Below are 15,157 nucleotides of genomic sequence, written 5' to 3' on the forward strand. Positions count from 1 at the left end.
TATGTGTTGTACAGTGCAGCTGTAGTAAATAAAAGACCATTATGAATGCCTCAGTTTGTCACATTTCCTTTTTCTTGCTTGTATTAATGCCACAGAAGTACCTGAAGAAAAAGCACGCAGACACTTTGGCAGTAAAGTAGGAGTGATGTTTTATTGATTAGTTGAAAGCAAATGAGGTCTAGACATACAGAAAGAGAATTCACCATTAATTTTTAATAAAGCACAGAATGCTAAAAGCACAAGAAGCATGTTTTAAGTTGTTTAGGTGCATTTTTGCAAAGTTCCACATTCATAAACATTCAGCGACCAGAACTGGATCTGTTGTCACCTGAGAGCACAGGGATGACAATACAATCTTCTCAGTGAAGTAGTTTGTGCTCTCAGATAAAGGTTTAGTTCACAAAAAAATTTACATTCAGAACACTTGTTTCTCTCAACCCATGTAGAGTGGAAATCGGAATATTTAAAATGATTGGCTTTTTTATCCTAGACATAGCTGATGAGCTCTCATACAGCAGAAAATGTATCCCTAAATTACAAATAATTTGGACACAGCAGGTTTTTATTCTCACAGTCCATTAGACTTGACATGTGGAGAACTGCAGGAACCTGCCATGTGTACATGAGTTTACTGTATGCCAATTTGAGGTTCATGAGAAATAACTATGGGCATTAAAGATCTATTAAGCGCTAATTCTGAAATTAACACTGAATCAAATTTCTATTTTTGATGTGAAAATAGTTGTGAGTACTACCGAGCCCACTGAGAATCAAAATCCAGCTCTATGCAGCTCTCAGCTAATCAGGTGTGTTCACTGTAAGCTTAAGGCAGTTCTTTGATAACAAGGTGGCCACAATAGGCCATAGTAAGCTATGAAACATCAGAGTTTTGTTGCTGCTGAGTTAGTTTTCTGTCTTTCTGCCCCGTAGTGGTTAAAAATCTCACAGTACAGCTTTCAGGTGGTCTCAGACTGAGCAGTTTTAAGGTTTAGCCCAGACAAGACAAATTTGAAAATATATTTTACTGATGAGTGCGTCTTGTCACTCATACTCACACTGTGTGAGATGCTTGTGATTGAAAGATATTTAAGAGAAAACATGAAAATAAAAATTGCACAGTCTAAGGCTGCCATCAGTGGCTGAAAGGAAAAGTCAAGACATGTCCAGGAACCACCGAGAAAAGATAGAAAATGTATGCATTTATTGAAGAACAAAATAAAAACATGGAAGATCTCAGTCTTATCAGTTTTTCCCATGTTTGCCATAATCATCTGTGACCTATTCAAACTGACAGAGAACTAGTCCATCACTTCAGAAAATTAAGGCAATTCCTGAACTGAGGAAAAACATAGGAAATGGCAGTCGGTTTTAACACCATTAATAAAAACATTTAAATTTTGTGCTACTGACCAACATACAAAAAATAATTTTTAAAATATTGACATTTTACTTTTTTTAAGAACATCTTCAGTGACAGAATCCTGTGGAGGATTCCACACTAAGGTTTTAGTGACCAACTAACTTTGGGGAGTGCGGCTTGAATTCACGATATTCAGAAGTTGACTACAGGTGCTTCACACTTGCCACAATTAACATTACCGTCAATTCAACATGGTCCACACCCATACAGTACATAAATGACCAAGGTTTCTTGTTTTCCTTTTTTTAAAGTCTTGAGTGTACATCACAACCCAACGTGATGAGAATTCCTGTATTACATAGGAGTAGTACCATACATCATTAATACAAATCTTCCAGACAATTGTGCATATTTCTGTTAGGTATGTGGTTTCTGAGCTCTGGTGTAGCCACCTTGGTGCAGCTGGGATTGTAGTGGGGAGGCAAAGGGGAGAGTTAGGGTTTGAGGAGGGTATGGCCGCAGTGGTAGGAGGCAGAGGGAGGGGGCAGTTAGACTGGTGGCTCGTTCAAGTGCTTGAGGCGAATGCGCTGGATGTAGCTAGCATTGGCAGGGCTGTAACGGCTGGGGCTGAAGTCTGGTGAGGCAGCGTGCCGGGCAGGACTGAAGCGACCGGTGGGAGAGATCAGGCCGCTGACCGGGGAGCCAGGAGTCTGATGCTGCATCCTGAGTCGTGGTTTTACCACTGCAGGGCTGGGCCAGCTACACGACACAAATCAACACCAGTCAGTGGTTATATTTACAATACTGATTCTTTGCTACTAATACTGAAAGGTAAATTAGTACAGGTTTTGAGTAGCATAAAAATGACTGCAATCAAAAGTGCTAACCCTTTTACAATTGTTTGTCTTTTACTTTACTATTCTCTGGAATAAAACACCCATTGGCATCTCACCTGAGGACAAACTCCAGAAATGTCATGTGACTTTAAAATTCCAAAATGTTGTAATTGCAAAAGCTGAAAAGACATTTTTGGTTGAATTTCTGCTGTACTAATCCTCCTTACTCTGTTTTGTGAAAATATTGGACCCTGAGTCTTGTCGATTGGGCTGTTACTCTGCCCTAATGTTGTCTAATAATCTATGTATATATATCAGAGATATCACAGTCCAGCATAAGGGGTCCTGCATTTCTTTGACAAAATGATCCCTCAATCTAAAATGTTTCCTCACTCCATAAATATTTCTTACAGTACTTTAGCTTTTAATCCACTAACCTTTGCATGTCTGATACAGAGTACGATGTCATTGTGCTCTTCCACTTATGAATGCTGGGATACTTCTGGGGATCAACGTCCATGCCATCTATTGCCGACAAGACCTCTCTGTCCAACTTGGTTGGTGAATCTCTGTGAAAACATGAAAAACTAATCACACGTGCACGTATAAAATCATTGTCATCATTCTGCTGTAACTGGCTGCCTGTGACATGATAAACAGTGGTAGGTAGAGTTAGTTGGTCTTTCAATATACCTAGACTAGAATAAGAGACCATAATGTCCCAGAAAAACAGTCAGGGTTAGCTAATTATCAATAGTTACAACATCAGTCTAAAGATAAACTAAAATATCAGAAATATCATTTTGGGACACATCATCTGGGTGTAACTTTCACCTGTATCTACTCTCTCATTCTGCAGAAATACCAGTGTGACTCACCCATCGATGAAAAGTCCTCTTCTAATGTGCGGTGGAGTCCTGGGTAGGAACTCATGGGAGTTATCTAAGGACTTATAGGAAGAACCAGAGGATCCTGAGCTGCTCAGGTCCCTACCCCCATGGTCCCATGACTTGGACCTAGCACAGAAGTTGCGCCCCCCTGTTACTGACCCCCTAGTCCTGCCCAGTAACTCCAGGCTCTCCTCTGCATCAAAGTACTCCTGTGAGCTGCCACTGCTGCGCCTCTCCTCTGTCCCCCCTCCCTCTGTTCTCCAGCTTGGACCTTCCAAGGCCTCGCCGTCCTGACTGCTGTGACCGAGAGACAGGCGGCTCAACCCAGAACTTAGGTCTGTGGCTGAGGAGGAGTCTCGGACGTCCCTGTGACGACTCCCGCCACTGCTCCTCCTCTCCCTGCAGCTGGTGGGGCTATCTAGCGGTTCTTGCAGTGACATGCGCTCAAACTCCACCATTAGGTTGGAGATGGGCGACAGCAGGCAGGAGGAGGACGGGGAGGTACGAGGGGACACCTTGTCTCCATTGTGAGTCCTATCTCTGGAGGAGGAGCACACCCCATTTTTGCAGACAACGCCAGGAGACAGGAGGCCATCGTCGCAGCAGCACAGCAGGTCCTGCTCAGCTGCTGTCTCAATTAGGTCGGCCCCTCGGTGCAGCGCAATGGGGAAGATGTGGAATTCGCGGCCGCCCACTGCTCCCTTCAGACCATCCTTGGATGCAGCAGAGGAGGTGATGCTGGTGAGTGCTGCGTTCTGGCGATTCTTCATCTCCTCAAGGCTGATGTCATCACCCTCGTCCAGGAAGGCACCAACAGAGATGGAGTTGCAGAACTTTTTGGGCTTGCCTGCAACCAGGGATGATGAATCACCAAAACAGAAAGAATGTAATTTTATCTGCAAGTCTTCATGGCAGCAGATAATGTAGCTTTGCAAAATGCTTTGTCTGTTTCACATCTAACAAGAGGCTACAGCCGAGATCTTACAGTACTATGCTAATTAACACATTCAGTCAGAGAGGATGATCTGCCACTTTTTCGGGACTTGCAGCTTCCCTGACACTGAGCAGGTGAGTGTACCTGGAGAGGGGCTCTTGAACCTGTTGCTGGTCTCATTTTCCCCAGCCTCCTCATGAGCCCGTGGGCTGAAATCCTTCTTGCTCAGGTACTCTTCTAGCTTTCTGAGACCCTCAGGCGATGACAGATCAACAAAACTGTCCAGGAAGTCCCAATACTCAGCCCATGGGTGACCCATCTCATGAGCCAGGTCTCTGTAAATAAAGGACCCAATGATTACATATACAAATAAGCCTCTCAAATATAGCTCTCTATATCAATCAGTCACAAACGCTGTGTTCTCATTATTGTTGGAGCATGAACCTACCTTTCACTGACCGATTCAAAAATACACATAATATTAATTTACCCTCCAATTTTATAAATTTATGTCTGGGAGTAACTTGCTGTGGCAGTTAATCAGATTCTTAATTTAATGTCAAATATTTGCTTATGCAACACATATCTGTAGAACACATACATACCCACACAAATTTGGGTGCTTTTGAGTCATTTCCGGTACTAACTTGATGCTTTCAAGGACTTCATACATTTTCAATGCAAAGTCTTTAATGTATTATCTGAAATCAATTTAGCTGTTAAAGTACATACAGTAAAGACAGGCAACAACTCAAAATATAATGGAATGTATGGCACTAAGGCTCTCCGATATTCTGTATTACTTTCAAATATTTATTCTCCTGTAGATCAACTTTTCTCATTTCATATTATCCATCCTGAGTCAATATTCATGTAGGCATGATTTACTCCTCTGTCCTCTTGTGCAATGTCCATGTGATCATGTGAAATTCAATTATAAATTAACCCACTTTAATTCATTTATAAACTTTAATGGCTCATAATGTGTTTCAGGAAGATTTCTGCTGCTCCTCAAAACTTTCTGAACATTCAAAACAAATCACACTATTCTTCTGCTTTTGAATGTCAACCAATACTCTATGTTAACAGTAGTACTGCTGAATAGTAATGTTAGACAGTTCCTGGAGAGAAGACAACATTTTTTTTTCTATTGAATGATACAAAAAGCATAACTCACTAAGTTCTGTTCAGTAAAACTAAACTTTTCATTTCTGTTTCCCACCCCCTCTACAGAATTCTAAAGGCACAAATATTGCCCAAAAAGCCCGGAATTTAATAAAATAACCCGAAGGCCTTATTGTATTCCTCGTCGTCATTCCTCACAGATATTTTTACGAAAGTGACATGGTTCAGTCAACCCTATCCCATTGTGGACCAAAGGCACGTCTCGAGCCTCCTGAGGGCACTGAAGGTTCGTTCAGCTTCTGCAGATGATGCAGGCATTACTAGAAGCAACCTAATGAGAGCTGCCATCTCATCAGGAAGCTCTCAAAACAAACTACGAGCCTGGACTGGCACTTGGCGTAGAACATTGGCAGCCTCCTCCTGAAGGGCTTGCCTATTCAGCTCTGGGTATTGGTCTACTACAGTGGCATCAATTTGGCCTGTAAGAACCCCCTTGATCAAACCAATCCCTCAACTGTAAATCAACAGAGTCCAACATGCTGTGGTACTCTGCTCTGTGGTACTCTAATGCTGTGTCTGGGACATGCATGCCTGCTTCACCACAGAAGAGCTTTGGTGGTTTCTGGAAACAAGGCATCAGAATTTCCCTAATATCCAGGGAAGTCACAATTTCCTCTGCCATTGCAAACCGCTTTTGGAACACTCTCTCATCCTGTTTAATTTGGAGTGTGGCTCTTCCACAGTCAACTGCTACTCTCATTCCCACAGCTGTTTGTGTCCTCCTTTCCTCATGCATTCCAGCTCTCCCATTACCAGACCTAGCAGTTGCTCCTGCACAAAACCTGTCCACCAACCCATTTACCTAAGGCCATCTGCTCTCTAGACTGTCCTCCAGTCGTTGCTGTTGTTTGATAGAGACCAACAAATTCTTTGTGTGGGACCAAATAGAACCTCCAACAGAACTGGACTCATGGTGGGGGGCTGTCTGCCTCAACCGGTTGGGTTTGGGTTTGATTACCCTCCTCTTTCTTGTGTCCCCAGAAGGCTATCCTCAGCTTAGCCAAAAGTTTAACTGCAACTACTACTTGTACAGACAGTTACAAATACTTCATACTCCTTTTGCTCTTGCAATACACACAATAACTCTGTTTCTATGGACTTCCATTTATGGAGACTCACTGAGACCGAGTGCCAATGGGCATGTTGAGATTAATGGGCTTTGAACCTTTGTTTCGCTTTCTTCCAGGTTCAATGTCCTACACAAACAAATGCAGGTTTACCTTTGCATTAAAGGTTGTACTTTTGTCATTAAAGGTTATCATGCAATGGAAACACAAAACCCCTAAAAATAATGTAACCTCAAACAGTTCTCAAACCACTTCTCATGAAAATTTAAGACAATGTTGGACAACACTTGTGGCTCTATCTCCCTCAGATTTGGCTGGTAAAGCTCTGTTGATCTTAACTCTAGGTTCTTTCCCTGCACACACAATCTTTTCAAACAAACAACAGAAAAAAAATTTAGCTTAAAAATTTTTTTTTATATATATATATATATATATATATATATATATATATATATATATAAATGCATAGCGTAGATAAAACAACGGAGACACCCATAAATATATCTTAAAACCTTCCAGTACCAACACCTCAACTACAAGAACAGTCTACTTCCTCTTAATTCTTATTAATTTAGTGCTAATCAGGAGCATGTTAAAGGAGGTCCAACCTGCAGCCTATGTCAGCATTGTACATCTAACTCACAAACTTTCCTTAATAGCCTAAAACATTTTCTAAACTCAGATTGCACCAAAATACAGGTTTCTAAAAAGCAATTGCAACTGAAAATGACTTTATTATTCTGACTATTGTACATGACCTCTTACCTGTTTGTCTGCCTTTGCCACTCTCTCTCCCTTTCTCTGCCTCAATGACTGCTACTTCGTGCATGAAGTTTACATTTTAGCAAGATTTAAACTGCCATTATTCATATGGTCATATGGTTTAATGTAACCCATGCACCAATCAAACGCTTTCCTGTTAACTGCTTCACGCACTTCAACTGCACTCTCTCTGCCTCCGGTAGATCAAAAAACTGCATTTGTGTGTGTGTGGGGCATTGTGGCATCTGAGTAATGTTATAGTAGTTCTTCATGTTTCTACTGGAAGGGACAAATGCACATGTTCCACACAGAGAGGGAGGTATTCCCTGTGCCCCCCACCCCTCCCTGAAATCAAAACCTGTAATTGCAATCTGCAATGAGCCCAATTGTATCACCCCCTTAGTAGTATCATCAGGCAGAAACTTACAAATCTCATAAAAGTAGTAAGGTTACTATGTTGGACTAACCTGCCCACTCTCTCTGCCCCACGGTCAGGATCAGACTTGAGGATGTGGTGGAAAAGGTTGGCTCGGTCTCTGGGTGGCGTCTTCCAGGACCGACGAAAGTCATCTGCCTACAAGAGAAGGTTATATTGTCTAACCAAGGTATGTGAAAATGATGGTCTCAAAATGTCACAATCATGACATAATTTGCTAAAACAGACATAAAGAGCCAGAACTTGCTTTAGAAGGGCTCAGCGGGCCAGCAAAGGCTGTGACGGTCATCAATGGATCCATGGGGCTTCTTGTGTGCCGGTGGATCAGCGAGAGACTCTCTGAGGACTCGGGTGACCACGGCGCACCTATGATGGGCTGAGAGGTGTTGTCGGTTGCCCTCAGCAAAGGGATATAGCAGCGGTCTGTAAGAGAACAGACAATTAAAATTTTAAACATTCTTCAGTGGACATGACTTTTATTCACAACACTTTACAGAACAATAACAGCACCAGTAGGAATCAAAGCTCAAGCTGGCAGTCTACTTCAAAACAAAATCTAATTTGGTCTGTTGTGAAATATCTGTTGCACATGGTGCTGTCAGTCGCTGTACTGGACAACGAGTTAAGATATTGTGCATGCAGAACTTGATGCTAAATGCCATGCTCACACAATAAACTCAGTACAGTATCAGTCATACACAGCAATTGTCAGAATTATCCTTTAAAAAAACCCAACAAAACAAACAAACAAACAAACAAAAAAAACACAGTCCGGACCGACTCTCTGAGGACTGCACAAAATCACACAACCACAGCTCTGAAGTGATCTGTAATACGAACTTGTCAATAGTTCATTCAGTATAATGCACCACCAACCACAATCACCTGTGACACCAGGCCGAAAAAAATCTCAACCTGATAACGATGTCTTTAACCTAAGTCCTACTATCAGCAAACATGGCTAACCACATAACAAACCAAACAGATTAAAAAAGAAATAATAATAATGATCAAATAAAAAGTAAAAAAAAAAAATCAATGTTGATGCACACAGCCAAATTCAAGCTATACTACATGTTTATTATTCAACAATGATGGTTCAGGAAGCAGGAGAGCATAGCAACAAAAACTGTGAATGTTTTAGGAAATATGTGCGTGTCCTTACCCTCCAAATATTCACTAATCTTCTGCTTCACTTCTTGGGTTTTATTTTTTCTGCTACAAATAACCTGTGGAAAGGAAAGATAAACAATTATTGATACGGGTGCAGACATACAGCAGTTGCTGAATCAACAGAGGAAAGAATTTGTTCATCTAAGTTTAGCTTACAATGCGCACTGAGTGGCTGTTGCCAAAAGATTTGAAAAGCAAGCTAAAAGGTCACAGCTTCAAAACCTGAGTGAGCCTAACTGAATCTCCTTCAGTAAGTACAGCCAGGTTGCCAGTGTTCAGCAGTATTGTGCAAGGTTGAGTAGTTTCCAGACAGCTACTGTATGTAAGTACACATATTCATAAATACATTCTGTCTATTAACCCCCAGCAACGATGACCCAGGCTATGCTGAAGGTTTCCTTACTCAGTGTGAATTTTCTTCTATTCTTCTTCTTACATAAAGGTTAAGTTAAATAAGGTGATTTAAAATAAACTTCCTTACATCACAAGGCTTCTGGCCATCCTTGTTCTTACAGTTCTTATCGATGTCAGGATGCGAGCACAGAACATTGACCACATCGGGGCACCCAAACTTACAGGCAAAGTGGAGCGGTGTTTCAAACCCCTGGAACATGCAGACAAACAGAGCAAAAAACAATGTGAACACAGCCCATTAACTACTGTTGGAAAGACTCTAATCTAATCTGGTTTGGTTTGGCTGGTATGCCAAAAAACTTACAGCCTTATCTGGAGTGTTGAGGTAAAGATCTACAATGTAGCGGATACGTTTCTGCAGCATTACTTCCTGGTCATCTGGGTACATGAGGCGCATGAACTCTGGGTTCTCCAAGGTGTCCAGCAGCAACTGAGCAATTCCTGCCTGGTTCTCCTTAGCTGCCACATGCATGACATTGTACCGACAGCCCTCCTAACCAGACAAAACAGCAGAACAACTATGGATCAGGACATAATCCTCTTAAATCTCCTGTCAACAGCAAAGGATGCTTAATTTTGTCCAAAAGCAGCATTTGACCTTAACCTCACCTGCTGAAGTTAGGGATTCATCACTCACAATTATTTTATTTTCTAATGACTAAATTTAAAAAAAGACAGTGGTTTATATTTATAATATAGCATCAAATCTCCAGATTTAAGCTTTTAAACTATAAATTGACATGAGAAAACTACTACTGGGAAAAAAATTTTTTTTTTTTGAATCATTAGCCAGCATTACAGTCTACCAAACTTCTACCTTACCTGCATCATTTTTCTTCACTCTGCATCACATTAAATGTCTTTTTTATTATTCAGAAGCTCTAGAAGTCTGATATTTGAATTGTACATTGCTGAGGAGTTTTAGCACTTCTATTCTTTCAAAAATGAAGATTCCTTCAAACACATTGATTACATACACACATGTGCCAGGTCATATTTCTGTATTCATCTTAGCAACTGTGAGCTTGACAGAAGCATTAGCTGAAAGGTTGGCACTGATGTGGAAAATGCATTTATGTATCAACAAATGACAACACTGAAGTCAGGCATATGCATCTCTATATGTATATATTTACTCTATTAAGAGCAAAGAGTTTCCACAGCGTTTGAGAATCCACAACAGTAGGCTCCTACTGCAACAAGCTCATACAATGCTGCATCTTAATTTAACCACAGGTTTTATTTATTCTTCAGGAAAACTGACAGTACACACCTGCACAATAGTGGGATTATCCCCTGAGCCAATGAGATAGCGTGGGTTGCTCAGGACCAGCTCACTGAAGGCCACCTCATCGCCCTTCTCCACAGCTTTCCGCAATTTGGCGGTCAGGTCCTGGGTGCGTGGGCTCTTGAAACTGTTGGCCCGCTCCCGGTTGATGGTATCGACCTCCATGTTGTCTAGTACAGAGAGAGAGGAGAATGAAGGATGAGCAATGCTGTTGAAAACTCCAAATATTGTTCAAGGCTTGTGTGTTTCACGATCAAGATTTGGAGGGGTTATAGATTTGCCTGCATCTGCATTTGTGTCACATGATATCTCAGATACTTCAGACCTGAAATTGGAGGAATGATGTGTCTCACCACTAAACTAAAAAGATCAGTGTATCATACTGTGATGAAACCTAGGCTGAATTTGGAAGAAAATATACAACAGGTCCGCATCTACAAAGATGTCTCATACATCTTAGCTACTTACCTTTACTTATGACCAGGCCTGGTTTGACGGGAGATACACAGGGTGTCGATTTGTTGGGAGAGGGGAAATAGTCACAGATTCCCTTGGCAAACTTCTCAGCATCTTCGCGGTTGGGAAAAGCTTTGAAGCGGGCTCCCTTCATCATCTTTACAGCTTGAAGGGCGTCTTTCTTATCTGTGTATACATGTGCTCTCTCTAAAAAACAAAACAAAAAAAGTAGCCATTTGCCATTTTCTTCTAGTTTTAAGTTTTCTACACAATGGCTACCTGTTTTTCCTTCTTTCATTCATTACAGATTTTTAATGTGGCTTTCTAAGGATTTTTTTTGCAGGGAAATATGCAATAATGCTCATATTTTTGATGAGGATCTACAAAGTGCAGTTGCAATAACAGCTTACTCTGACATATTAACATTAACAAAATTGATTTTTATAGTAGCTCAAGATTAATTTAGATCAATAGTCTATTCCAGAGAGGTCAGGCAGTGGCTGACCTGGTACTTACCATCACAGAAACAACAACAAATGCTTTCATCCACTTAACACACAAATGTGGATGCCAGACTACTGTACATCAGCAGCAAGTAGTCCTACACAAATACTGAAACTGGACAACACATAAGATATTATGAATAAACAAACAACCAAGAGGATGATCTGCTTAAGGAGACTCTGGTGTCAGTTCAGGCCAAATCCAACAGTCAAAAAAATTGTGTTCACAGAAGTTGCATCTATTTTTCAGCCTGTGAGACAATAAGAAAGTTGAGGAACCAATCATTTATAAAACACCAATTGTAATCCTGGTTATAATTGTCTTACTATTAATATTCAAATTGAAACTATATGTGTATTTATGTTTCCATTCATTCTGAAAATGTATTGTTGTAGTATGGCTGGAGATTTGAAATTGCTGTTTGAAGAAACATGGACATAATTTGTTAGAGACCGAAAAATAATTTTAACAATTACAGCTGCTTTTCTTTTAAAATCATTAATTAATCTCATTACAATATCATTGTTGTGTAGCACTAAATTAAGTCTAACGGTGAATTTGGGGCATTTACAGCATCTTTCTTACCAAACTTACTGTTATTGATTCTTGACAAATTAATAGGTAGTGACATCCTTGGTGTTTTTCATTTAATTTTGAGATCAAACGTTAATTGAACAAACCACTATTTTGTTCAATTGTTTAAGAAAAAATGCTAAACATTTGACAGTTCCAGCTTCTCTAATGTTAGCATTTGACACTTTTCTTTGTCACATATAATAAACTGAATCTAGGTTTTGATCTGTTGGCTCGATTAGAGTGAGATTAATAGTTAGTTGCAGCCATCATTTTTAGCTTGATTTTCTCTATTGCATGGCAAGTAATCCTGAGCATTGCTGCAACTTTTGTTCTCTATATGGAACAATCACATCTGTATGACACCACACAAAGTAACAAGCTCAGTCTCTCTTACCATTTCTAGCCAAAACATCCTCCCACAGTGGACATACTCCATAATAAAAGGTTGGGGACACTTGTGCAGGCTTTGAAGGGGTTTCTGTTTTAGACTGAAAGTTACTGCTTTCAGCAGAGCTGTTTGACGTTGTCTTTGCTGAGATCTCCTCTTCCTCTGGAGGGTTGAGACCCAGACCATAGCCGAAGTCCAACTCTTCACTGCCAGCCTCAGGGGGAATTTTGCTTGTTGCAGCATTGGTGGGAGCTGAGGTGGCACATGGCACAGGGTTGGCATGATGGGTAACAGAGGCTGCGCTGCCCAAATTGCCTGCTGAAGAGCTGTTGTCTGATTCAATGGCACTGCTCTCTGGCCCGGCCAGGACTCGGGCTAATTTCCTCTCGAAGGTGGCTCGGGTGGTAGCTGTGATGGGGCCGCACTTGAGGTCCGCTCGGGCAAACTCCTCACGCAGTTCATCGGCACTTAGCCCCCTCAGCCTGCTCAGAACCGCCTCCATGCTTCAGCTCCCTGCAGCACATCACACATCATGATCAGCTGTTGTTAATAGACTGAACAACCACCATGAAAGGAAATATGATAATTAGCACTAGACTCTTAAACTCAGTGTTTTTTAACCAAATACCAAGAATCATAACATAAATTTAGCTGACTCAGTTAACACTACACCACAGCTGCACATTCAGTCAGATCTCTCCCTGATACTTGTGAATACCAATTAAAAATTAGTTTTGGGTAGAGTGTAGTAAGTGCCATTTAGACAAGATGTTGTGATTTTAAACAGCCATTACAACCAAGTAATAACCATGCAGTCAGAAACACATTTTTTTATACTGTCTGCCTTTTAACAGTCACAAAGTTACTTTATTTTGGCATTATTTACTGTACACTATAACTTGATCTTTACTCATAAAACTAATATCCGCGCATTAACCACGAAGTTGGTGAAACTAAATTAAAAGCAGAGTGAGTTTGGTAGGTTTTCACGTTTGATTCCTCATAATAAGCAATCCATCAGCCTGCAGCAGCTAAGTGTCCACATTAATCTTATCCCACAACAAGCAGTCACACGTTGAAAAATGTAATAAGGACCGATTTTACCAGCAAGTGCTCTTCAGTTCCAAATATTTCCATACAGACTTCACAGCTCCATTACATGCAGCTTATGTGTTTGCTCAACAGCTACACGGTATTTCACAAATATCAGTACATGTAATGCAATAATAAAGCAGGAGCTACTCGAGTTCTATATTCCTATATTTGAACCCAACACATTATATGTTTTTGGATCCAACCGGACTAATGTGGGACTAGCATCTGCTAGCTAGCCTGCTAACCAAGAAGTCAGTTTTAGCAGGAGGGGACTGTGCCTGGCAAAGCTAGCACAACGGAAACTGCTCACATGAAAATCTTGACTGACAGATTAAAGTAGATAATTTGTATTGGAATGCTAACGATTACAAATATATAGAAAATTTGTTAAATTATACCAATATTAGTCGGCTCAATCGCACACTGTCACGCCCAAGTATGTCATTTTCGGGCTGCAACGTAACAAATTTGATACGTCTTCGTGGTGATGATACCGATGAAAATCAAAGGGTACGTGATGACATCTAGTAACAAATGTGTTCCTATACTTACCAAGGAACATTTTTATTTAATAAACGGAGAGATAAGGGAAACCGCTGTTAGTTTTGCACAGATAAACTGTTGGATAGACACAAAGCTGGAGACGGTCTGGAATAGTCTCATTGTTTACAACATGTTCTGCGCATGCTCAGTTGCAAGGGAGGGCGCACGCTGCATTCCAGACCTGTGGGAAAACTCAAACCTGGACGACATGAAACTGACAGGCGCCAAACATTCAGTAAATTAAAATATTTTTCTCTAATACACTAAGCACCGATAAACTATATCATTTGCACGATATCTCATGCCCTCATGTGGCACTATACTGAAGAACGTCGCCGCTGACCTCCCTGTACACTACACCATTTATTGTATCATGGCTATTTATTGTTGACATTTACATAACATCTCTTAAGATTACTCGTTGGCCACTGGTCCATTATCAAAAAAAACAAAACACAGAATGCTGCCTAAAACTGTATTTTGAGTACATTTCTATTATTTTCATATTTTCCCCAAGGTGTGAATGTATCATGCTCTCCCATTGCAGACGTGACTAATCCAAGGAAACGGTAACCTAGCACCCTCTTGTCTAGCCTTTTCTGGTTAACCACACATATAACTATTTTAAATAGTTGGCAATGGCGAATTAGTAGAAATGATATGTCAGGTTGGTATAAACACCATGCTCATTAATATTTGTGTTGGCACAATCCCATGTATGCAACCCAACTTGGTCAGGCATGCATCAGGCAAGCCAAAAGCAAGACATGACGATCCTCAAGATATTTTTACAAGTACTGAGGCAAACAGCGGTTACCTTTACAGATCACTGCCCGTTAAAGGTGGATGCAAAGATAATCAGAGTGACGTTAGCTACACGACCCATTCTAGGAGCTGAGCTGAGTTTGACAGGTATGCTAACAGTCATTAGCTGCTTAGCAAGGCAAGAAGCTAGTCACTCAAGCCGCCGGTTAGCACTAGCATGCATTAGGGTAATACGTACGATAAGAACAATTCCTGTATTCTTACCATACACATAACCTTAAACAAGTACCACAGTTAACTGTGGTGCACCGCTAGTTATAAATATTTTCGTTTTAATAGAAACATGCCCACCTCCTCCTCTCTCCCCGGCTACTGTTGCTAGGTGTCCGCGACGGTTTCAAAATGCAGAGGGCGAGGACCCGTTTCTGTCTAACATTGTGCCTGAGCAAAAAAAAAAAAAAAACTGCTTGAACGCCAGAACCTGG

The 15,157-nt window shown here is 40.9% G+C and overlaps 1 protein-coding gene across 6 annotated transcripts; it reads right to left on the minus strand.

Annotated features, from left to right (window-relative positions):
• Positions 1-132: 132 nt before the first annotated feature.
• ankle2 (ankyrin repeat and LEM domain containing 2) lies at positions 133-15,153 on the minus strand. Of its 6 annotated transcripts, none has more exons than XM_071482122.1 (13): positions 15,024-15,153; positions 12,276-12,782; positions 10,814-11,008; positions 10,331-10,515; positions 9,362-9,550; positions 9,125-9,247; positions 8,636-8,699; positions 7,718-7,893; positions 7,502-7,608; positions 4,165-4,355; positions 3,075-3,933; positions 2,634-2,765; positions 133-2,119 (listed from the first exon to the last, which is right to left on the minus strand). In XM_071482122.1, the coding sequence occupies exons 2-13, from the start codon at positions 12,769-12,771 to the stop codon at positions 1,909-1,911; spliced, it is 2,928 nt and encodes a 975-aa protein (XP_071338223.1). In that variant the 5' UTR covers positions 12,772-12,782; positions 15,024-15,153; the 3' UTR covers positions 133-1,908. The 6 variants fall into 6 exon arrangements, with proteins under 6 accessions (XP_071338223.1, XP_071338219.1, XP_071338222.1 ...); XM_071482118.1 differs by having other exon boundaries at positions 7,502-7,604; positions 7,714-7,893; XM_071482121.1 differs by lacking the exon at positions 15,024-15,153 and adding an exon at positions 13,917-14,055.
• Between the last annotated feature and the right edge of the window lie 4 nt (positions 15,154-15,157).

The sequence above is a fragment of the Trachinotus anak genome, unplaced genomic scaffold (genome assembly GCF_046630095.1).
Source record: "Trachinotus anak isolate AG129_WGS33_773 ecotype Australia unplaced genomic scaffold, CSIRO_AGI_Tana_v1 ptg000008l, whole genome shotgun sequence".
Lineage (NCBI taxonomy): Eukaryota > Metazoa > Chordata > Actinopteri > Carangiformes > Carangidae > Trachinotus > Trachinotus anak.

What these genes read in the sequence shown, in the direction of transcription:
- ankle2 (XM_071482122.1), bottom strand. Translation starts at nt 12,771, where the DNA reads ATGGAGGCGGTTCTGAGCAGGCTGAGGGGGCTAAGTGCCGATGAACTG. An exon ending in ATAATCCCACTATTGTGCAG is followed by an intron (nt 9,551 to 10,330) that starts GTGTGTACTGTC and finishes TTGTCTGGTTAG; the next exon opens with GAGGGCTGTCGGTACAATGT. An exon ending in GATTAGTGAATATTTGGAGG is followed by an intron (nt 7,894 to 8,635) that starts GTAAGGACACGC and finishes GTTCTCTTACAG; the next exon opens with ACCGCTGCTATATCCCTTTG.